Raw genomic sequence first — 24236 nt, 5'->3', positions numbered from 1 at the left:
TCCCTCTGCCCCCTCCCCTCTGAAACCCTCAGTCTGTTTCCCGGGGTCCACAATCTCTCATGGTTCGTCCCCCGCTCTGACTTCCACCCCCTTCAGTTTTCCCTTCCTTACCCTAATGCTCTTCATGCTATTCTTTACAGTATTTTAAAAATGGAAATCTTACAACTCCTGGGCTTAAAAATCCTGCAGTGGTTTCCTAGGTTTTTAGGACAAAGTCCAGATATGGTCAGATTTTTCCCCTTACCTCTCAGCTCTCATCCTTCCCTCATTTGCACATTCTCCCCTCTGCTGTCCCTCATCCCTGCTTTAGGAACTGGACATGACCTTCCTACCTCCTCTTCCCTACCCCCTTCAGAAATGCCTCATTCTCAAGGAGTTCCTCCTGTATCTTTCAAACTAAAAGATTTTTCTGTTATATATTCACCTCGTACTTTTCTCTTATAAAGCTTAGTGCGGTTGTAAATATCTATCCTGCAATTCTTTGTGTAATTGTTCTTCTACCCTGTTAGCTTGAAAAGAGCCAAGTCTAATTTCATCACCGCGATCCCAGAAACCAGTATAGAGACTAAGAAACAACAGATGCCAAATAAATATTTATTGAATATGTAAATTCATAAAGTACACTCACTGTTCCTCTTTTTCTATTAGTTACCTACAGTGATTTAGTGAGCTCATGATTCTCATAACTTATTTAAGCAACATCCTCAGAATGGCCTCTACAATTTCTCTCACAGGTCAGGCGTACCTAAATCTAAGAGGACAGAAGAGGATCTGGGGCCATACCAACTGACTGCAAAAGATAAGGGGTGAATTAATGATAAATCTCTAATCCATTTTAATGAACAGACATGTCCCCCAATTGACCTGCAGGTAAGAGATGCCTCCAGCTATTCTCTGGTCACCAGGAACTCAAAAAATTCACAAAGCCAATGGCCCATGACAAAGAGGAGACCGAAGAAGAGAATAAATAGATCATGATTCTTTATACTTCACACGTAACTCTTAAGTATCCTCTTTATCTTAATATTTGATAAAAAAAGATTTTTAAAGAGCATACAATAACATGCATGATGTAGATTCACAAAAAAAACTAATTATTTCACACAGCTTCAAAAACATTCACTCTTGTCTCTCTCGGTTATGAACTGGCTCCTTTTCCTCCTGGGTTACACAGAGGAAGCACAGCATACACCCAGTTAATCATAGAATCACCACCAATTCTTACATTCAGGAAGTAGGTGGATGATACTGGCACCTCAATCATTTTCATGGACTTTCCAATGGTATTTGAGAGAGAAATATTACTGAGTACATAATGACAGTTATTTAGCAGGTTACTGGAAATAAAACTACTGAAAAGTTAATAAAAGTGATTAAAAATGGTGGAAAGATTACTCATCAATACATTTAATACACCGGGCAGGTTTAACCCAACAATTTTGCTTTTACGGGCAGCTTTATCAGCCATTTTAATTTATCCTACTAAGAAGAAATGTGCATCATGAAACCCAATTAAGTCAGCAGTGATAAAGTCTGAGAGTATTTCTCCACAGTCCCTATATCAAAATGATTTGTTAAACACGGAGCTCTAAAAGGCATCCTAACATGCTGGTGAAAGAGTCAATGCGGCCTCGCCCTCTGCATTTTCAGGGATACTGACTGAAACCAGACATAGTGAGCATTAAACTTTAAAGATTTATTGCAAAACTAACCTACAAAATCCTAAGTTGGGCTCAAGGAAGAACACATAGTTAATATCCATCCTATTTATCTGCAGTAAACATATATGTCGGTTATGATCTGCTCCACACATACCTACCGGGCTCTCCCACTGCAATGAGGCAGAAGACAAATTTGTCCACTTCTCAGAGAGCCAAGCTATTAAAGATAAAATGACCATCACAGACTAGAACCCTGCCTATTTCAACCAATTTGGTCTGAAGTGAGGGTCAGCTATGCCCAGGTATTAGCACAGGTCTCTTTCAGAGCAAGACTAGAACATCTCATGCCCTGTCCACACTCTCGGCAGAAATAAACTATTGCACCTGAGCCATTATATATTTGGGGTACCGTTTGTTACAGCAGTGAGCCCACCCTAACAAATACATGTACTGGGAGGAAGGCAACATTCTAGAGGGGCAAGATCCCTTAAATAAAACACAGTCCTTTTTGTAAGTCAGTATTAAGAACAGCATTTATTGCTTTTCCTTGCTAAAAAGTAATACATGTTAATCATAAAAACTTAATACAAATAAACAAAATGAAGAAAATTCTAAACATCAGCAATTCTAATGCCCAACTGTTACATAGCCTTCTGTTACGTAACTCTCATTTCTCTTTAGTCAGACACACGAGATAAAGAGACAAGACAGAGGAGGTAAACAGATGATAAAGTAATCATACACATATTGTACAATAAGACAGCTTTTTCACTTGACGATATACTGTCAATATATCCCTAAGTCATTATACTTTATTTAACCATTCTCCCACTGAAGCGCCTGGTCTAGAATGACAGGAAGCAAAGGTAACAAAAGGTAGGCAGAGAAGCCAACCATTCTGGGAAAGGGGAACAATACAGGTGCGTGAACAGATACCTAAAGCCACTCGGCACATGTGGAGCAGGGCCCTCGCCGTGGCACGGGGTTCCGGGCACAAGGAGGAACTGGGTCGCACTTGGACAAAAGCTGAAAGGCCTTCTGTGCCATTTTAAGGAGTCTGGATTTCATCCTGGTGGCAAGTGAAGAGCCTTATGCAAGGATACAGAAGATCACTCTAGCAGTAGCATAGAGAACGAATTAAGAAGGGGAGACTCCATGAGCAAAGGGGTTGTTACAGTAAGAACGGGAGTCACTGCAGCAACAATGAAGTTGGGGGCAGAAGGGAAAAAGGAGATCTGGTAAAGGAGGCAGAATCAATGAGCTCTGGTCACCAAGCTGATAGGGAGCAGAAGGAGAGGCTTCCGGTTTGAAGTAACTGAGAAGACAAGGATGCGAGCAGATGGTGAGGGGTTACATGAACTCAGGTCAGCACCGAATACTCTGGCACAGAAGCAGCTGTGAACCCAGAAAGTCACTGGTGGTGACAGGAGGGACCACTGGTAGTCCTGGTAGTGATTATAATAGTAGTAGTAGCAATTTCATTATTAGAACACAGATTTACACATGGACTGGCAGGGGAGAGGAGGAGACACCATCATATGTCTAATATAAACACAGGAAGACATCTGGGTGGATTATCTGGTAAGGCATTGGATATATGGAGCTGGAGCCAAAAACTAAGGTTTAGGCTAGAGATACGGATTTAGGGGCCCCAATTTATAAGCAGCTTGGGTCTGCTGGAGCAGACGAATGCACCAGGGGTTCGGGGAGGCCAAACTGAAGGGGGAAAAAAAAAATCAAAACAAAACCTGGATGTAGCCCGGCTCCGTCCTGCCCCGCTCGGCCCCCGTGGCACTGCCAAAGCCTCTTCCTGCAGTAATTTAAAAAGTCAGATCCAATTATTCTTCGTTTGACAACTTGTTTCTGCATTGCTTGTTCTACTTCTAAAAGGATGAAGATAGATTATTTTCTTGCCAAAACCACAAGACTCATAAGCTGAGGAAGAAAGTCTCTTCCCCTACCCTCCATCAAGGTGGGAATGCTCTCCCCAGAGGGAGCCCTTCTCACCAGAAGGGCTGCCATCCAGCCGAAAACAAGCTTTCCCATCTCTTCGTGCTGGCCTCCTCCATTCCCACATAGTGCTCATTAGTAGAACCTAAAACAGTGCCAGGTTCACATTTTAAAATCAATTAAAATTCACAATAAAACACAGTTTGAATCATTCTTTTTCATTTTACTGAAACAAATGACTGAACTTTCTTGCTCTGAAAATTTACAGTTGTGGATTAATCTGTTAATCATACTTTATAATTTCAAAGACAAGCCTGAAGAGACAATGGTATTTGCTTCTGGAAAAAACCATGCTCATGAATACAACTAACGGCTACTCTTTTAGACAATGTAACACAATGACACAAAAAGGCAGTGGAGGCAGAAAGCCACAGGGGATTAGAAGGAGACACTCTGTCCTGAGGGCTCCCTCTCATTAAGCTCTCCTACTGCCCTTCCAGATTCTAAAAGTTTCACAGTTGTTTTTTCCATAATTAGACTCTTTAGAACAATGCAAAAAATGAGAAAGGAAGAGAAAAGCTCCGGGAGCAGGAGAAGTGGCTTATACTTTGGGTCATTTCTGAATGAGGACCAGATTCACTTTGAATGAACCATGAAGAGCATTTTAGTTCTTCCCCCTCATTCTGCATATTAGGGAACGGAGAACCAGAGGGAAGGCTACGTACCCAAAGCACACAGGTACTAAACTACAAAGCCGCAAATGGAAAGCAGTTCTCTTCACTCTGGGGCTGGGCACTTCTCACTTGTGAATAAGCTGAGGACCAGCCCCCCACCCCCAAGTGTCTACCCACAAGGATACTGTGGTCTAGTGAGTGAGGCAAGACAATACACACACGGAAAATTTTTAAAACATCAATTAAAAAAAGAAAACAAAGATAACATAAGGGAAATTTGTCCTGGCACCATGTATGAAGTATGCGGTAAAAAGGTGCTCTGTGTTCAAAGACCACAGTGAGTGTTTCTTTTTTTTTTTTTAAAGATTTTATTTATTTATTTGACAGAGATAGAGACAGCCAGTGAGAGAGGGAACACAAGCAGGGGGAGTGGGAGAGGAAGAAGCAGACTCATAGCGGAAGAGCCTGATGTGGGGCTCGATCCCAGAACGCCAGGATCACGCCCTGAGCCGAAGGCAGATGCTTAACCACTGTGCCACCCAGGCGCCCCCACAGTGAGTGTTTCTGACAGGATCGTTACTGGGGCTGTGACAGAAGCAGTAGGATCTGAGCTGTCCCTTGAAGGAGACAGAATTTCCACAGGCAGAAGCGAGGGAGTCAAATGCAAGAGTAAGAAAGTGCACGGCCTGTCCGTGGCCCAGTTAGACTGGATAAAAACATTCATACAGTAAAACTGAGAAAGATTAAGCTTGGTTTGGAGTAAAGAAGACAGTGAATATCAGGATTTATAGTTAACTATATATACCCCTTGAAAGTTTCTGAGCAGAGAAAGCTCTAATAACAGTAGCATTTTAGGAGGACTCATCCTCCCGTGCAGTGTTTAATAGAAGGCAATTTTGAACAGTGGACAGAAGAGAGCACGGAAATTGGGGGCGGGGGGTAGAAATTTAATGAAAAATAAAATCAATTAAAAGATTTTGATACTAATCCAGATATGATAAGGTGCCTTTCTAGACCATGTTGATAGCGTTATGAAGACAAATATAATATTCTTATGGTGGCCAAAGGCCAAGTCTACTCTTTAAATCTTTTATTGGTTTTTATTAAGCTATTATCTGTGGTAATTTTGTTAATTTGGTGGCTTCTGATTCGGGAGCCTAAATGCTGGGTAAATTAGGAGTTGAACAGATGAACATCTCTGTTTTCTGAGCACTTTTGTTTCTTATTAATGACAGTGTAATTAGAGGCACTAACTTTGAACAGAAAACAATATACAAACTGTTCACCATCACTTCGCACCCGTTAGGCTGCCTGTTATCAAACCGATAGAAAATCACACACCTTAGAGAACATGGAGAAACTGGAACCTTTGGGTATTGCCAATGGGAACGGACAATGGTGCAACTGCTGTGGAAAAGAGCATGGTGGTTCCTCAAAAAATTAACCATAGAATGACCATGGGATCCAGCAATTGCACTTCCGGTATACTCCCAAAAGGAGGGAAAACATGGTCGTGAACACCTATTTGTATACTCGTGTTCATAGAAGCTGAATTCCCGGTAACCGAAAGGTAGAGGCAGCCTGAAGGTCTACCGACAGGTGAACAGAGAAACAAAATGCGGTCTACACATGCAGTGGAATATTATTCAGCCTTAAAAGGGAAGGAAATTCGGACACATGTTAAAACACTAAAAAACCTTAAAGACATTAATGCCAAGTAGCCAGTCACAAAAAGTCAAAAACTGTATGATTCCACTTACACGAGGTATCTAGAATAGTCAAATTCACGGAGACAAAAATAAGCATGGTAGCTGCCAGGGTTGGGAGAAGGAGAGTTATTAATGGGGATGGAGTTTCAGTTTGGGAAGACAAAGTTATGGAGATGGGTGACAGAGATGGTTGCCAACAATGTGAATACTTAATGCCACTGAACTGCACACTTAAAAAAAAACAGTTAAAATGGTAAATTTTATGTTACCATAATTTAGGGGGAAAAAACCCACCAGAATTAGACCATAGTCCAAAAGGCTAGAATTTTTAATAAAATTCCTGCTCCAATGAAAGAAAAGTTGCTACTGAATCTGAGAACAAGACGGGAGCAATCTCAGTGCACAGGAACGAAGGCAAGCGAGGAAGAGCATCTCAGGGGCGTCTGGGCTTGCAAAGAGGTAAAGAGCCTGGGAAATTCAAAGCTGTGGCCCTTTTGTGCTGATGACAGGACAAGGAGCACCCCCACTCTGAGCAGAACATTTCCATCCTGGCAGTCACCAAAGAGCCCTCACTGCCAGGATCACCTCCCAAGGGCGAAGTCTAATGACAAATTCTATTTGAAGCCAACACAGCCATCCTTCTCCTCCTCGTAGACAGCTGCCACGTTCCATACAGAGGTGCAGCCAGGATGCTCCCTGCAGTGGAGGAAAATGCTGCCACTGCCTCTGCTGCTTCCCTGATAACACATCATGGCCCATGAGGTCTCCAGGGCCGACGGAGACAGTGACGGAAACGGAGCTCATTATTCACCGGAGCCCAAATGGATACGTGCCATCCCACCTGCAGTCTAACCAAGAGCTGACGGGATGTCAAAAATAAGGCGGGGGGGGGGGGGGGGGAGGAGTGGAGAGTGAAAAGTAACTCATCTAAAATCTCTTATTTATTACTTCTTAGGGATACAAGCAGTGCCTTTCCATCTTCAGTCACAAGAACGGAACTTACATTGCTAAGGTGGGTAAACATCTGTGGGGGGAGATCAAGGACGAACATAGTACTGAGATTTGGTCCCAAAAGGAGTGGGAGTGATGTGGGAGTGGATCTGCTCAAAACAGTAACAGGGATTCGCTGACCATTCAAAATCCCTTCTGTGCTTGTTAGGGCATTTTCCCCCCGGTTGGAGCTATAGACTACACAGAACATTATCCAGAAATAATTGAGGAGAAACCAGTTTTGAGAAATTAAACCCCCTTTTTCTGAGGCCCAAAAGTGGATCCAGAGGTGGGCTCTGGGTGGTGAGCAAAAGAAACAGTGTCCTGGCAGGATCTGACTCTAAATGCTCCTTCCTACAGATACTCATCTCACCTGAAGAAAAAGAACCAGAAAGGACTGGATTTTTTTTTTCTTTCTTTCAAAATTTAGCCTTGAATAATGATTGCTACTATCCCACAAGCTGGGGTGCTTCTGTCTTTTAATTATTTAACAAGTATTTAATCTACACATAACTAAGCAATATGTGCTTATCAAACAGAGGGGAAAAGATACAAACTTAGTGAGGGGTAATTAGAACCACGGGGTTTTAGTTGGCCCCTCAATTTTTTTTAGCTTTCTTCGCCTCAATGGCAATTCCCAGACTGGAGACAAATGCTTGGGATGGCAGGATTACTGCTGGAGCTTTCCAAATTTAGCAAAACAGACAATGCCTCACTCTCTTACCATGCTCCCTCCATGCTCTGAGCTCCCAGACGTGCCCACTACCAAGACTCTAGTGCCCCCGTCAGGAATATCCCCTTGTGCTGGCTCAGTTCAGCTCACATCCTTTGGCACAGCAGAGCAGAGAGAAAAGAAACAATTCCCTCCTCCAGGTTATCTTGGCCCAGCATTACCTCCTAAATCTGGCTACCAGCTCCAGAATCATGCACCACTCCGAGCTGTTTTCTTCCAGTCCCCAGCACTCTGGGGCAGATATCCAAAGCCAGAGCCTTGAGCTTTGGGAGAAAAACTTCGGAAATTGAGATACAATGCAGATTATTGTCTGTGTCCTCATGAGATAGAAAAAGAGCCTATCGGACACAGAAAGACCACCTACAGTCACAGTATTGTGATGTAAGATCTCGGTCTTCTGACATATTTAGACCCAGGCAGCCAAATTGCAAGGTGTCCAGAGAAGGCTAACCATTGTAATGATGAACAGCAATCCTATACTTCAGTCTCCCACAGACTAGGATCCACCCACGACCCTCATTGTTTACCTAAAGCCTTCCCTTGCAGTGTCCTCACAGAGGAAACAGAGATGAATGCAATACACATATGGAGCCTTGGGTAGGAACCAGTAGGACTGTCTCCCATATACCATCCAAGCTGTGGGTAAACTATATTTCTTTTTTATTGGTTTTGTTGTTGTTGTTATTGTTAGGAAAAACAAGATAAAAATCTTACTAGGTCCTAATTGGGTGAACCAAGGTTAGAACATAGTTTGCAAGGAAACTATTTTCCATAGGGAAAAATATCCTGGTTCTCTTAAAGACCAAAAAAATAATGCAAATTACACATATGAATCTCTCTCTAGGATTCCTTGATGGCAAGTCTAAAGTGGGGGGGAATTTTTTTCCTAAAAATTGGATCTATGCCAAACAGAGATGAGTCAACCCATTTTAAGCTTTCAATTTCACCAAGATTTCTTTTATTTTATCTACTTCAACCTGGGCGGATCACTTGGGGACAGAGAGCCAGGAGGCAAGCCTTCAAACACGCCTGCCTCAAGCACACCACGGCACTAAGCACTATGAAAACACAACCTCTCAACCAGCACTTACTTCAAGTCAGTAAGTCTTAAGTCTGTATTCTGTAAATTCTCAAATAATTCAACTTTGGATTTAAAAGTGTGGCAGAATGCATCACTCATCAGTTGTTATGTGTTACAAAGTGACCGATATTTCAGGGAGTAGCTAGATCATATGATCTTTCATAATGTTAGTTATCATAAAATTTAAGTTAAAATGAAACTAAGAGCACAGAGTAACATGTGCACGCACAAAGTTAGAACATTCCTATATGGATGGGAAACTGTCCACAAAAGTCATTTCTGTTATTTAAAAATAACATTAAAAATGAGTTCTCACTTTCTCATGAAAACTTTTACTAAGGCATGTTACACTATTGTTTTCGGCAACAAATTGCATGAGTCATAGGAACCCTAATTTTTTACCTTTAGTTTTCATTATATACTCCATTATTTACTTTTAACTGATGTAATGATCAATGAATCCCTAACGCTGTTTTTCATCATATGCTTTTTGTTTTCATCATTATCATTTATTTATATAAGGCTAATCAAAATACTCATTCTGTAAGACCTATCTGTAGAGAGAAGTTTTCATATCATTTAAGCATATCAAAAACAACCAAACCAAAAACCTGAGTATTACTAAGTACTAAGGGCAGATGAGAGTTTAAAGGTCTTTGGACATCTGGCCAATTCATAAATTGTCACTGAACTTTAAAAATACGTTTTAAAAAAATGTTAGGTTTATAATTAAGAAAAAAAAAAAAGAAGAAGAAAATGGGCTTTGAAGCAAAGAAGATTCCCTGAACAATGAATAGATTACATTTGACAAGGGCAATAACCTGCCCAATCACGTCTTTTGCTCTCATTTGCTATAAATATACAGGCCAGCGGAAGGACAGCTCATTGTTTTGCCCCTCGGTGCTGTTTAAGCTTCCCAGTCTTACCTAATATATTAAGACATATGGTAAAACTTTCCTTAGATTCTGAGGACTTACGGATCTCCCACAACTGATGAGAACTATCCCCTAGTGCGTATAAAAGATTCTACTTCAAATATTTAAAATCCCCTTTTAAAATATTTTTATTTCAAGGAGTTGTTTTTCCACATGACTGATCTTGGTCTCCCTTTTTTATCATAAATAGAAATAAATACACATAGTTTCTCTCCTCGACAGAAGCGTTTTGAGTATAGATTTTTAACAGTAAGATTTTACTGTTAAAAGTCACAAACACTTGGGAAATTAAATTTACATGTGTATTTATGAAATACAAGCAGTCAAGCTGTATCTGCTCCTATTGCTACTTACTTAATATAGCTTTTATTAAGAATTATTTTCTTCAGTGCTGGCTGAAAAAAAATCCCTGCATTTGTCATTTTCATAACACCATAAGGTCAGCTCACTTTATTAAATACTTATTAAGGATATTAAAAAAAGGTAAATGCCATTTATCCTAAATATTTGATAATTATGTTTATGTTATCAATACATTCCGGTATTACGGATAAACTGAATATTTACTTTGGCTTGAAAGACGACGATGTACAAATCTTGCATGGCCCAACTATAGATGTAATTCAACATCAGTTTTTTCACTCCTTTTTGGAAATCATTTTCTGCCCAGTACAACTGCAATGCTTTGAAGACTAAAGTCGTAATGCATTAAACAATGATTTGTTTGAATAACAGGAATTTAATCGAACAGCAAATTATTTTGCATTCCGATTAATATAAAACCTATAAATATTTCTTAGCTTGTTCAGTGAGCAAGAGAAAAAGCAAAGACCGGGAAGCATTTAAGTAACTACAAGAAGTGTACATAATACATACAAACTTCATACAAAAAGCAAACAAGCTATGAAATTGTTTTCTTCTAAAATACACTAAACAGTTTTTCCAAAAGGTCATTTTTCAGAAAATAACTTTTTATACAGACACCGCTCAGGAGTTTATCTTAGATGGGGTAAAAAAAAAAAAAAAAAAAAGAGAGAGAGAGAGAAAAATTCAGGGAAGACCTCGATTAGCTCAGCCCTAAAGCTGATGTGTTGCATGTGTAGTTTCTACACTGGTAAGCAGCTTGCAGAAAACAACACTGTGGCTGAGAGCATGAGAGCTGGAAACTGTTCCCCAGGGCAGGGTATCGCAAAACGACTTTGCTATATTCCCTCTCCAGCCTGGCACCATGGCTCAGGCAGGAACACAACCGTCACGCCCCCAGGGCAGCTTCATGTCCTCAGATAAGAACCCTCTGCTCCATCACTCTCCCTGAAATCTCACCAGAAGCACACGGAACCAGCTCAACCAGGACAAATCAGCCCCTATTCTTTCTGTATATTTTTTTCCAATTTCTGTTCCTTTGCCTGGTAGGCTGTGAATGACATTGTGAACAGAAACCACGCAACTGGGGGAATTCACAAGTTTGCACACACTCACGTAAACGCTTTTAAACCCGATGTTCCAATATGGATTTACTGAGTTTATAGTATACAAAATAAAACAGCTCATACACTTTTCTTTCATCCCACAGTAGTACAATAACTACTATGTTCCTAAAAACGCAAGAGAAACTTTCAGTAGGATTTCCATCAGTCCTTAGCTAAACCTATTAAGGTTTCACTCAATCTCCTATCTGGAAGTACCTAACACTAAAATCACCCAACATACACAATAATTACACAAACCTGGAGCAATAACTTCATGATTTCTTAATCTACTAAATTATACACAGGGAAATTTCCATTCCATTAAAAAAAAAAACCTGCTTTGCTTAGCATGCCACACTTTTCTATGTATTTCCTTTGGTAAACAAAAGGGCAAAACTACCCTCCTGAAGGCTTTCCCCTTAGAAACACAAAAACAGAATAGTATTCCTCCAGACAACATGAATATTCCATTTGCAAACATACTCTGGATGTCTATGAGAACTTTATCCCTGAAGTCTGACGTTTATTTGTAGTCAAAACACAAAACACCATTGCTAATCCAGTAACACACCCCCTATCCTAGGAATCATTGCCAACTACGTTCCCTTTTATATCCATTTCCACCATGTATAGTACACGATTCACAACTCATGATTTGGGGTAAATGCAAAAACCCTTTCTGAATTACATATAATAAAGCATGGGGAAAATTAGACAATGGCATGGCTTCAAAGGTTTTGTTTCAGATTCTAGAACAGAGTAACATATGCTGCAGTACAATGGTGTTGAGCTTTTGTGTTCCCTAATAAGACAGCTCCCAGCAGAGCGTTTCCCATGTTTTACAGTGACATCTATCAGCCAGACCCGGGGAATCCCAACGTCACTCAGCCTTCTTCAGCACCACTGTCTGAGAACAGCTTCTGTCCACAGAGTGGTGCAATCCGAACAGGTCTGGCGCACAAAGTGCATTGTTAAAATAGGGAAATGGTGGATGAGCAATGCTCTTTCTTGTCATTAAAACCAAATTGTTACGTATCAATTAACTGCAGGATATAAGCACCACGAATGCCAACCAGAAATTTAAATATTTGGCTATCATCGGATATGAATTTAAAAGAACTGACACACTTTGCATCACAGGCAGACGGAGCATGGCATGGTGCTGAGTTTTGTAAAAATTCAATTAACCCAACCATCTATTAGACAGATACATAAAGACACAGGGAAAAGCTACAGTGCATGTTAGAATTTGTGATGTGTAATCATGTTAATTTATGGTTTGAGAAGATACCCTGCTATGTTTTAGTGATTGTATGGTAATCGGGAAATTATATAGACATTTTGAACCTAGAAATTATTTTATGAATGGCATACATGCAATGCTACCTCAGAAATGTAATCAGCTAATTTCTCAGACCTGATCCTATTAAGGAGACCTGAGAAGAATACTTTCCAGGGGTAAAATGGGAAAAGGTCTGGGAAATCAATGGCTAAACTTAGCTTCCCCAATCCCTTTCAGGGCCTACACGTGAAGCTCCATAACTACGTTCATCTGTTCTGATTCACTGAAGCGCCAAAACATACTCCAAACCAAAATACCGTGAAAACAGAAATTCTCGAGGTGACTTCACCAAAAATCAATGCCCCAACTCCGTACTTCTCACATGCACCTGTTCACGAGGTACAGGGGGCACCTATCTGTTGGACACTGAGTTGGCCAAAAACTCCGTCACCTTTCTAGACGAATCTCGGCGCGGCGTCCCTTCCTTGCGAGCCGCCCCCCGACACAGACCCCTGGCCGTCTGTCTCCACACTCAACGACTCCAAGCGAAGGAAAAGCGTGAAAAATCCCGTCCGACTCACCCGTCCGCCTTCAAAGGAAAAGCCCCCACACGGCGGCCCACACACAGTCAGCACCTCCCCACCAAAGCCAAGTTCAACGAGGCACTCACAAGAAAGCAGCCGGCCCATTTCCATTCGACTTGGTGAAAGACACCCCGAGGGATTAAAAGTTTCAGGCCGCCCCAACCGAGGACCAAACTTGGGCTCGCACCAATGGCAAAGCCCAGGAAACAGGTAACTGGAGAAGGCGCTGCCTGTGGAATCCAATCCGCGAAATCTTCCGTGAGAATCGCTTGGAGTCCCCAAGCCCGAAACCCAACTCCTCAGCCCGCGTCTGCTCTGCAGCCGTCGGGCCCCCGGTGCCCGCCGCGCCGGGCCCGCGACCTCCCCGCCCGGCCGGAGCGCGCCCCGAGGGGCGAGGAACTTACCGCACCGCTTGCACAGCACCCGGCTGACTTCCTTCTTGAGGTTCCGGCCCGTCTCGAGGGGGGGAAAAGAGGCTCGGAAGGCGGCCGGCGCGCGGCTGCTGCTGTTGGCATCGGGCTCCATGAAGAAGATGTACCTGCTGTCCTCCTTGAGCCTCCCGCAGGAGGGGAAAGCGGGGTGGCCCCAGGCCCCCAGGCGCACGGTGAGCAGCGAGTCCTTCTTCAAGCCCCCGGCTTTCACCGCCCACACCTGGTGGACCTTCACCAGATAGGGCGCCTCGTCTCCCGGCTCGCCCGCGCTGGGCGCCGGGCCGCTGGGCCAGGAGGGCACGGTCCCGTTGGCGGTGGGCGGCGAGTCCCGGGCGGGCGGCCCCAGCGCTCCCGGGCCGGCGGCTGGCGGCTCGCGCTCGCCTCCCCACGCCCCTGCCTCGCCCGCCGCCGCCTTCCTGTCGAGTGCCCCCTGCTGCCGCCTCGGCTGGTGCACCTTTCCCTCGATCACCACCGCGGCGCGCTGAGCCAGCTCCTGCACCGAGCCCACGCTGGGCGGGGACGAGTAGCACACCGAGGCCCCCGCGGGAGCCGCCTCGTCGCCGGCGGCCGCCCCCAGCGCCAGGGCCGCGGTCCACAGCAGCAGCAGCGGCAGCAGCGGCGGCGGCGAGCGGGCGGCGGGGCCGGGGCGCGGGGCCCGGGGGCCGGCGCTCCCGGAGCGGCGCGGGGAGCGTCGCCATCTCATGGTGTGAGGTGCGTGCGGGCTCCTGGCTGTCGGTTCGGACTCTGCCTCGCTGTCTCGCGCTGCCTCCCTTTTCCTCTCCTCCTCCCCCCTACACCACTCCTCCTCCCCCCTACCCTCCTCCTTTTATTTATTTATTGGGGGGGGGGGGTTGTAGGAGAGTTGTTTATGGGAGGAGGAGGAAGAAGGAGGGAGGGAAGAGGTGGGTGGAACCACAGAAAGGCGAAGAGGTATAAGGGGGGGAAATTAAAGCAAAATAGAAAAGAAAAAAAAAAAGCCGCTGCCACCGCCTCGGTTGCTGGGAGTGACAGGTCCTCCCGGCGCCGCCGCCGCCGCGCCCGAGCCCTGCTGTCGGGGCTGCTGTCACAGGAGGAGGACGAGGAGGTGGAGGAGCTGCTCAGCGGGTAACAGTCCTTTGTGTGAAGTGATGCTGCGGCGGCTGCTGAGGCTGCGAGCGAGCGGCTGGGCGAGAGCGCGAGGGAGAGAGCCCTGGAGGCGGAGTTGCGTGCCTGGAAATCGCTGGGTGGCCGCGGCGGCGGCAGCGCCCTGCGCCTCGCCAGCCTGTTTACCTGTGGTGCGAACTCGCCCCGCACTTCCCGTCCCCATGCTGATTCCGGAGCCCGGCCCGCGAGTTTGTCCTCCCCGGTCTCGCCTTGCCTGCGCGCCTCCTCCCTCTCGGTCGCCCTGATTGCTGCAATGGGAGGCCGGGCGGCAAACGGGCTGCAGTCCGAGTGGGCTGCGGAGATTTACTGGGGAGTGCGAGGTGACGCTTCAGTAACCGGGGACCTGTTAGCCGGCGCAGGACGCCCGACCGCGGGGGGAGGCGGGCCGAGAAGGGACAGGGGGACACGGGAGGTGCGGGTCCTCGTTTCAGAAAAGTTTTGGGTGAACTGGATACTTAAAAGTCGAGCGGGAGCAACATGTTCACAGGAGACGAGCAGCAATTAAAGCAACTTTCTATCACGCTCGCTCTCCTGCAAACGTGCACACACACAGGGAGCACTTCAGCTATGACGCCTCTTTTCACTCGGTCCTCGTGGGGCACTCGAGCTTTGGTTATCCTTGCCTTTTCGTCCGTTGAAATCCCTGGTTCCCCATGATTTTAAGGACACGTGTGGTACTGCTGATAGGAGCAAGGTCTGAATAAAATAGTTGCTCAATAAGGCCATTTTGTATAAAGTTTATGGCACTTCAACTGGTCGGTTTTGTTGAATGATTAAAATGAAATGAACTGCTGGAACAGAAATCTCAAACCTGAGGCGCCGTAGGTTAAATATCCCATCTGAATACCAACCCCCACGCCAAACCTTACCCTACTCCCATCTCCCCTCCCCCACACTGTCCCGCCAAATTTCAGGAGCTATTTTTAAAACAAGAATCCATCCCCCCGGGGATGTTCTTTTCAAACAAGTACCACCCCACAGAAAGAGAACACATTTTCAGCATTTAAAAGAAAACACTTCCTCTTACGTTTTTTTATGGTGAAAAATGTATTCAATGACCTCATAAAACTGAGTTGAAGTTGTTATCCAATGGCCAATAAATCCACATGGTGAGAATCTAAGATTTTAAAAGCACTCTTCATAATATCTTTTACTTTAGGATTCTGCAGGTTGCTTCTAGCAGCTTATTAAAAGTGTGTCACTTAAGTTTTAGATTTTTTTATATAAAAAAAAGGATTATAAGCCACAAAGTTTTTTTTTTTTTTTTTCTTGGCATAATGTAGTTGGCTAGAAAACAGTGTGTCCCTACCTCAAAGTCCAGTTTAGAAGGACAGGGTCCTGATGCTCATTGTGTTTCAACTGTAGGGATTCCTATTTCTCATGCCCTGATGGGGTGCTTCAAGAGAAGATCCCCACGTAGCAGCATAATAGTGCAGGTCTGGCCTCCAGTTAGATGTTCTTTAGCGCTGGTGCTCCTACCGATTTATTGCAAGAAAGTGATCAGACGTCCAATCCTACCAGGTATCTTCACTTTTCTTTGACCTGACCCTCACACACCTCTGACTCTCAGCCTTTAGGAGTTGCAACTTTAGCCTTGCACACTTTCTCCCCTCCTCTCCACCTTTCAGACCTTGCACTATTTACCTACTGGGGTATGGCCAACCACTCCAAAATTTGTTGGCCTAAAACAACATGCATTCACTTAGCTCAGGATTCTGCAGTTTGGCAATTTTGACTGGGCTCAGGTGGGGGGGGGGGGGGTTCTTCTGTTCTCAGCTGACCCCACTGATGACTCTGCTAGGGGCTGACTAGTCTCAAATGGCCTCAGTTGAGACAGCTCATCTTTTGAAGAAATTCCTTCAACAGGCTGAGCCTGGGCTTCTTCATGGCAGCTGGCCATGTTCCAAGACAGTGTCCATTAGCATGCAAGCAAGGCCTCTTGAGGCCTAGGGTCAGAACAAACACCTGGTCATCACCACCCTTACACAAAGCCAGTTCAAATCCCAGGAGTGGAGGGGTGGAGTCTCTAAATGTGAGGAACTGAAAATTTGCATGCCAACGGGCAGAGATTTCTGCAAAAAATCCTCCATAGACAGTAAGCCTCCTTGGAGGCCCACCTGTTCTCTGGAGCCTTTTTTTTTTTTTAAGATTTTATTTATTTATTTGACAGACAGCCAGTGAGAGGGGGAACACAAGCCGGGGGAGTGGGAGAGGAAGAAGCAGGCTCCCAGAGAATGAGCCTGACGTGGGGCTCGATCCCAGAATGCCGGGATCACGCCCTGAGCCAAAGGCAGACGCTTAACGACTGAGCCACCCAGGCGCCCCTGGAGACTTTCTTAAATACTAGATACTCAGAGGGACCGCTTCCCACGCGTTCGCAGTCTGCCCCACGCCTCCTCGCATTTGATCTCCTTACTTTGTTGAGCCCACGTGCTTCCATTTTACTCCCGTCTCACCAACTAGATCGTAAGCTTGTTAAAAAGCGGGAACCATATTTTCCCTATTCCCCTGTTTTAAGCCAGTTTTAAGCACTCAATAAATGTCCGCTGATTAATCTCGGAGCTGATGTGGTAATGTGATGACCATGCATTACCCCAGTAGTACCCCAAGACTGTCACAGGGAGATGGAATTCCAGGCAATAAAAATAACTATATAATTTTAAAGCTCTGGCCCACAGTCATTAAATTGCGGATACCCCTTCTTGGTATTTTACAAAGCATTTTACGTATGATTAAAAATAAACTGCTTATTTTTTTTTAATGACTGTTTTAGATGTATTTTTTTAAAGGCCTTTACCTAACACCCACATTTTCCTCCTACTCCCTCAGCTAAGTGGTGGCAAGGGGGAATTCTTGTGGATATGTTTTGTGTGAAGGAAGGCCTTCTGAGAACAGCTCACTGCTAAGAACTCTTTGCTTACATATTTCATTTCAGCTTTTGTATGGAAGTCCTCATTTTTGAGGGCACCCATACAGTGAAGGAATGTTACCCTTTTTTGCCCTATTTTAAAATGAAAGGGAAATGGCATTTCTACTATGATTAACATAAGCTTGAAACAGGGTATAAATAATTGTTCAGAGTGTTTAAATGCTTTTCAGAAAACGGACAACTTAAATTGTCCACACCAACGTTGTAAAAAGATAAAAAGAAAAAAAGCTCATTCTTGTAAACATCCTAAAACCAGGGTTCTTAAACATTAGTGTGCTCCCAAATCACCTGTGTATGAAAATACACAGATTGCCGGGCCCCATCCCAGACTTTCTGATGCAGGAGATCTGGGGGGAAGCCCAAGATTTTGCATTTCTAACAAGTTCCCAGCTGATACTGATGCAGAGACCACACTTTGAGAACCACAGCTCAGAACTTTAAATTTATAAACTTCAACGGACACAGCATAACAATGCCATAAACATATTCAGGCATTATATCCAAATATTCGGTGTCCCTCCATCATGAATTTTTCTTATCTCAATTTTGAAAAGAAAACGTGGGTTACCTCCTGGATTATTAGAGGCTGATGCTTTTCAGCAGATCTATTGTGACTAGTTAAGGAAACACAGATGAGCACTTACTGACAGTAAAATGTGTGCTTCCTTGAGGACTTAACTTGGAACCGAAAGGAAACTAGTAGGACTCAGAGCAGTTGTCATCGTGTTACCTAGGGATATTTTATCTGTTCAACAACGGAAAGAACAGACAAAATTATGCAGGTAAATGTGAAATAACAGTTTTACTAGTTTAGAAAAGGTAAAGAGGAAGTCCACAGGGCAGTGGCAAACTGAAAAGGTTTTCTTACCCCCAACACTTTCTACCTGATTAAATACTTCTAAATGGTGGCTATTGAAGGGGCAACAGGAAACCCACAGAGGCACTGCTATCTACTTTATCATCACTGACCAACAGCACACAGAGTGCACACCTCCACCATAAATCATGCAACAACTATACTCCTGGTGCTGGAGTCCTGAATTTGCAGTCTCCCAAGGAAGTTTCGCTTGCTTAGCAGCCTGCCTTGGAAGAGACACAGGGTCCAGGACAATTTAGAGACGATTAACAAGAAGCCGGGCTTGAGAAAAGAGCAAGTCAAAAGAAATGGTGAATTCTTGACCCATAGAAGCCACGCATGAGAAGCAGTGTGGCAAAATGTCTCTACTAAAGAGTGACTAGAAAGTTAGGGAGGCTTCATTAAGTGCCAGGTGCAATATGAGTCTTCAAGACCCAGGCCAAACCCCTTGAGTCACAGGCACTGGGGGGCCCTGGTCACCTCTCTCCACTCACCCATCTGACCATCTTTATATCCATATATTTAATTCCATAATTTTAAAATGGCAATACTGTGTGGCAGGAATATAGACATGAAAGATGTCTGCCCTGAAGAAACTCGGAACCCAGGGCCCCTAACTTGTATACTTTGGTCTGACGTGCAGATCAGTTGAGGAGGAAGAAAGAGAATGAAACCAAGAGGATTTTCTGATTGCTTTTATGTGATTTAAGACGTCATCGAACTTTGTGTCAGGTATGGCAATCCAGAAATCCCACTTAGGTTCACTTCCTTACCCCACAGAAACAACAGCCCTCACCAGGCAACCAAGAGATGAACATTCCTTGGACATTTGCCTTGGGCAATATATGCAAAGTGTGGGGACAAAACTGGCCTGGGGTCATGTTCCAATTCTGCTGTTTATCAGCCCTGTAACCTTATGACAATTCATGAATTTTCTGAGCCTATCTTCTTATGTATTAAATAAGCATAGTCTGTTTTATTTCATAGGACACTTGCAAGAATTAAAGCAGCTTAGGGTGCCTGGGTGGCTCAGTGGGTTAAGCATCAGACTCTTGATTTCGGCTCAGGTCATGATCCCAGGGTCATGAGATGAAGCTCAGCACAGAACCCGCTTAAGATTCTTTCTCTCCCTCTCCCTCTGCCCCTCCCCTCTCCCCCTCCCCCTGCTTATGCCCTCGCACGTGCTCTCTCTCTCTCAAAAAAAAAAAAAAAAGGCTAGTATACATGAAAATCTTCAAAATTTCATTTATGCAAAATACAAAGTAGTTAAATGATATCTTGCCCTCCAGAATCTTCCAACCTAGTAATGAAAATGGCACATTTTGGAAATTGCCTTAAAGTTGGTTATATGTCTACTTAAATACCTTTATCGTCAGAAGCTCATGATTTCCCAGGGACACTTATTCCTTTAGTTGACATATCTGACCATTTAAAGATGCTTTTCTATAATAGGCTGTAAGACACTTATTTAAAACCCGGTCATATAATGCACTACGATTCTCTGGTGTGCACCTTTGTTATACCGCTGTTTGTCTAGCCTGAGTCAGCCATGATTGCTGCTCTGGGACTGGCAATCCTGTCTGTTCCATCATCTCTCCCACATGTTTGCATGAGTTCTTGATTTTTTTGGCTGGGGGAGGGAGGTATCGTTTTTTTTTTTTTTGTTGGGGGGTGTGTGTTTGTATGTGTGTGGTTCTGAAGGACAAAGGAGGGATCTGGGGAAGAAATGGAGGGACGAGGATGGAAAACAGGATGGTATGGGATGTGTTCCCCAGGCTAGCTCAAAACAGGGACAGAATCACAAGTAAAAGCTAAAATGGTCATTGTGATAAAGAGCACTACAGAACTGAAAGGCACACAGTGTGCATGTCACTTTAAAACTCAAGTGAAAAAGTAAAAAAAGTAATGTGGGAAGGAAGACTGCTTTCCATTTCTGGGAAGAAGGAGCACTGTAGATGTGTCCTGAATGAACTAAGGGAAAACAGCCAGCAGTGGGAATGTCACTGCACTTGACAGAGAAGTGGGGGAACAACACCTCTTTAGAGGGAACACAGGACAAAAGAATAGCAGATTTAGTTCCCACAGGAGTGTGGCAGCCCCCCTGGTGGGAATTCCCAGCCATTACCATAGGACATTTTGGAAGAGCTAGTGGGGGGATGTGGATATTAAGCTATAACCCCAGTAATTATACCCATGGGAGTTAATGAGCTAGAAATACAGGGATCAATGTTAATATGACTTCCTTGGTACCCTCCTTGGAGACAATGAGATGATGAATATTAATGTTATTATTAACACTATGATTAACTAATAACACAACACAATACTATGTGGTAGAGAAGGAATCATTATTATCATTCTGCAGATTATTGAAGCAGGATGTTGAGATCAAATAGTATTTTTATTTTATCACTTTTCCTTGAGCACAAGTTTCTTTCTTTTATTTTTTTAATAATAATTTTTTATTATGTTATGTTAGTCACCATACAGTACATCCTTAGTTTTTGATGTAGTGTTCCGTGATTCATTATTTGCATATACCACCCAGTGCTCCATGCAATATGTGCCCTCATTAATACCCATCACTGGCGTATCCCAATCCCCCACCCCCTCCCCTCTGAAGCCCTCAGTTTGTTTCCCAGTCCACAATCTCTCATGGTTCATTCCCCCTTCTGTTTACCCCCCTTCATTTTCCCCTTCCTTCTACCAATCTTCCTGCTATTTCTTATGTTCCATAAATGAGTGAAACCATATGATAATTGTCTTTCTCTGCTTGACTTATTTCACTTAGCATAATCTCCTCCAGTCCCATCCATGTTGCTGCAAATGTTGGGTAATCATTCTTTCTGATGGCTGAGTAATAGTCCATTGTATATATGGACCACATCTTCTTAATCCAGTCTTCTGTTGAAGGGCATCTCGGCTCCTTCCACAATTTAGCTATTATGGACAATGCTGCTATGAACATTGGGGTGCATATGGACCTTCTCTTCACTACATCTGTATCTTTGGTGTAAATACCCAGTAGTGCAATTGCTGGGTCATAGGGTAGCTCTATTTCTAACTTTCTGAGGAACCTCCACACTGTTTTCCAAAGTGGCTATACCAACTTGCATTCCCACCAACAGTGTAAGAGGGATCCCCTTTCTCCACATCCTCTCCAACATTTGTTGTTTCCTGCCTTGTCAATTTTTGCCATTCTAACTGGCATAAGGTAGTATCTCAATGTGGTTTTGATTTGAATTTCCCTGATGGCTAATGGTGCTGGGAAAATTGGACAGCTACATGCAAAAGAATGAAACTTGACCATTCTCTCACACCATACACCAAGATAAACTCCAAATGGATGAAAGACCTCGATGTGAGACAGAATCCATCAAAATCCTAAAGGAGAACATAGGATGTAACCTCTTTGACATCGGCCACAGCAACTTTTTTCATGCCACATCTCCAAAGGCAAGAGAAACAAAAGAAAAAATGAACTTGTGGGACTTCATCAAGATAAAAAGCTTCTTTTTTTTTTTTTTTTTAAAGATTTTATTTATTCGACAGAGAAAGACAGCCAGCGAGACAGGAAACACAAGCAGGGGGAGTGGGAGAGGAAGAAGCAGGCTCATAGCGGAAGAGCCTGATGTGGGACTCGATCCCATAATGCCGGGATCACGCCCTGAGCCGAAGGCAGACGCTTAACCGCTTTGCCACCCAGGCGCCCCAAGATAAAAAGCTTCTGCACAGCCAAGGAAACAGAAAAACTAAGAGGCAGCCCACGGAATGGGAGAAGATATTTGCAAATGACACTACAGATAAAAGACTGGTACCCAAGATCTACAAAGAACTTCTCAAACTCAATACACAAGAAACAAATAATCAAATCAAAAAATGGGCAGAATATATGAACAAACACTTTTCCAATGAAGACATACAAATGGCTAACAGACACATGAAAAAACGTTCAAATCACAAGTTCCTTTCTTATGCCCTATTAGTAGTGAGGCACCATCAATAGATAACATACAAACCATTCAATAGAAAAATGCAACTTAAATCCTAAATATATTATACGTAAGTTACACATTTCCCCTCAAAAATGGATTTGAAAATTTCATCATACACTGGTATTTAGGAATAAGTAATATGCATTTTATTTATTTGTAGCAACATTTTATGGAGTTTATTGTTGCTATTTACAAATATGCCAAATTTGAAGAAAGAAGAGATTTGATGGTTAAGTTAGTTTGGAGTTCCATCTTTCTCTGTAATAAAAGTAAACAGAATGTGGGTGCTTGGGTGGCTCAGTCAGTTAAGCATCTGCCTTTGGCTCAGGTCATGATCCTGGGGTCTTGGGATCGAGCCCTGCATTGGGCTCCCTGCTCTGCGAGGAGCCTGCTTCTCCCTCTGCTTGCTGCTCCCCCTGCTTGTGCTCTCTCTCAAATAAATAAGTAAAATCCTTAAAAAAAAAAAAAAGTAAGAAGAATTTTTGCTTTCTTTCCAATTATTCCAAAAGGATTCAATGGATATTCTTAGAATTTCTAAGAGATTTTCCTTAAGGATGAATCCAACCCAGGAAGAAACTTTTGAAAGACTTGTAGGAAATTAAATGGTTATATCTGTAATAGAAAATGTTTCTAAACCTTGACTGTGACATATGCCCCAGTCAAGTCAAAGAAAGAAGGAAGTAAAAAGCAGATTATGAATCGTAAGACTCAAAGATACAATCCTGGCACTCAGTTCTTAACAATTTGGCCATCTTCTGATTATTTCACCATGGAAGCTCTCAACATCATCCTTCCCTTGGAAGGGTTAGGATATAATGGCACCTTCAATCACACATGGAGAAAATAAGTAGATGTCTAGAACTCAGGTGGAATTAAAGTCCACTTACTTTGTGCATCTCTTTCTATGAGAAAAGAATCCTTCCAATTTTGTCAGTTCTGTTTTCCTTTGATTTTTACAGATTGTTCTGCTTTAGAACAGTCTACACATGCTGGTGGCAGGACACTCTGTGTCCCTTAACATAAACCTAACTCCATGAAAACCACAATTACTTTATGTCAACTTCTAGTCTGCAGTGTTGGTAAAAGTCTCAGGATGGAAGAGAGTCCGCTACTAGGTTGAGGAGTATAGGAGCCTAAAAAACAAGGACATGTAATAAAAGAGATCAGAGCAAAAGAAGTCATTAACTTCATGCCCTACTGGTAGGTTTTACATCAGTTTTTACTATATCTACTCATGAAAGAGTGGCATAAATAAACATTTTATTATCTGCTCCCTAACCTGGGGTGCTGTGTTAGAATGACATAAACTTTCCCTTTTAGATTATGTTTTGAATCAGAAACACTTCCAAATGTTAGACCAGGAAAGAATCCTGGATACCTAGCCCAAAGTTCTTTATTTTGTAAATGATTTAAAAGGTTCAGAAAAACGTTTTCCTTTCCCAGGGTCATAAAGTTGATTGTTTTCAGAAGTGGGTTTAGAACTGAGGGTCCTGTTCTTCCAATTCCGTGCTTTGCCCATGAGTCTCCACAGTTTTTACTAAAAGCCCTGTCATAAGCCTCCCTAAAACGCTGGTAGCCTAGACTTTCCTTTCAAAGACCATTGCTGAAAGCGCTAGCCCATGCCCAATCTTAGCACCTTAAAAGCACTGGGTTCTCAGCACCCCCAGTGCGAAGTTCACCATCACAAAGTGTTCCTCTCAGAGACATAGGAGGTCAGTCACTAAGCCAACATTGAGCAGCCTCGCCTGCCCCTTCTCCTGAGAACAGTATTCCCACAACATAAGAAATAGCTTTCTATTTCTTGTCCCTGTTTA

General features: G+C 43.4%; 1 protein-coding gene across 1 annotated transcript in view; it reads right to left on the bottom strand.

The window, feature by feature from the left end:
• Positions 1–14202, bottom strand: part of NRG1 (neuregulin 1) — a 1040075-nt gene extending 1025873 nt beyond the window's left edge. Inside the window, exon 1 of the mRNA XM_045779292.2 lies at positions 13473–14202. Coding sequence (XP_045635248.1) covers positions 13473–14202 — 730 coding nt within the window. The remainder of the gene's footprint in view (positions 1–13472) is intronic.
• Between the last annotated feature and the right edge of the window lie 10034 nt (positions 14203–24236).

This window comes from Ursus americanus, chromosome 27 (assembly GCF_024610735.1).
Source record: "Ursus americanus isolate L20-20 chromosome 27, mUrsAme1.1.p, whole genome shotgun sequence".
Taxonomy (NCBI): domain Eukaryota; kingdom Metazoa; phylum Chordata; class Mammalia; order Carnivora; family Ursidae; genus Ursus; species Ursus americanus.
The sequence above is the reverse complement of the archived record's forward strand: the minus strand, read 5'-3'. Positions and strand labels throughout refer to the sequence as shown.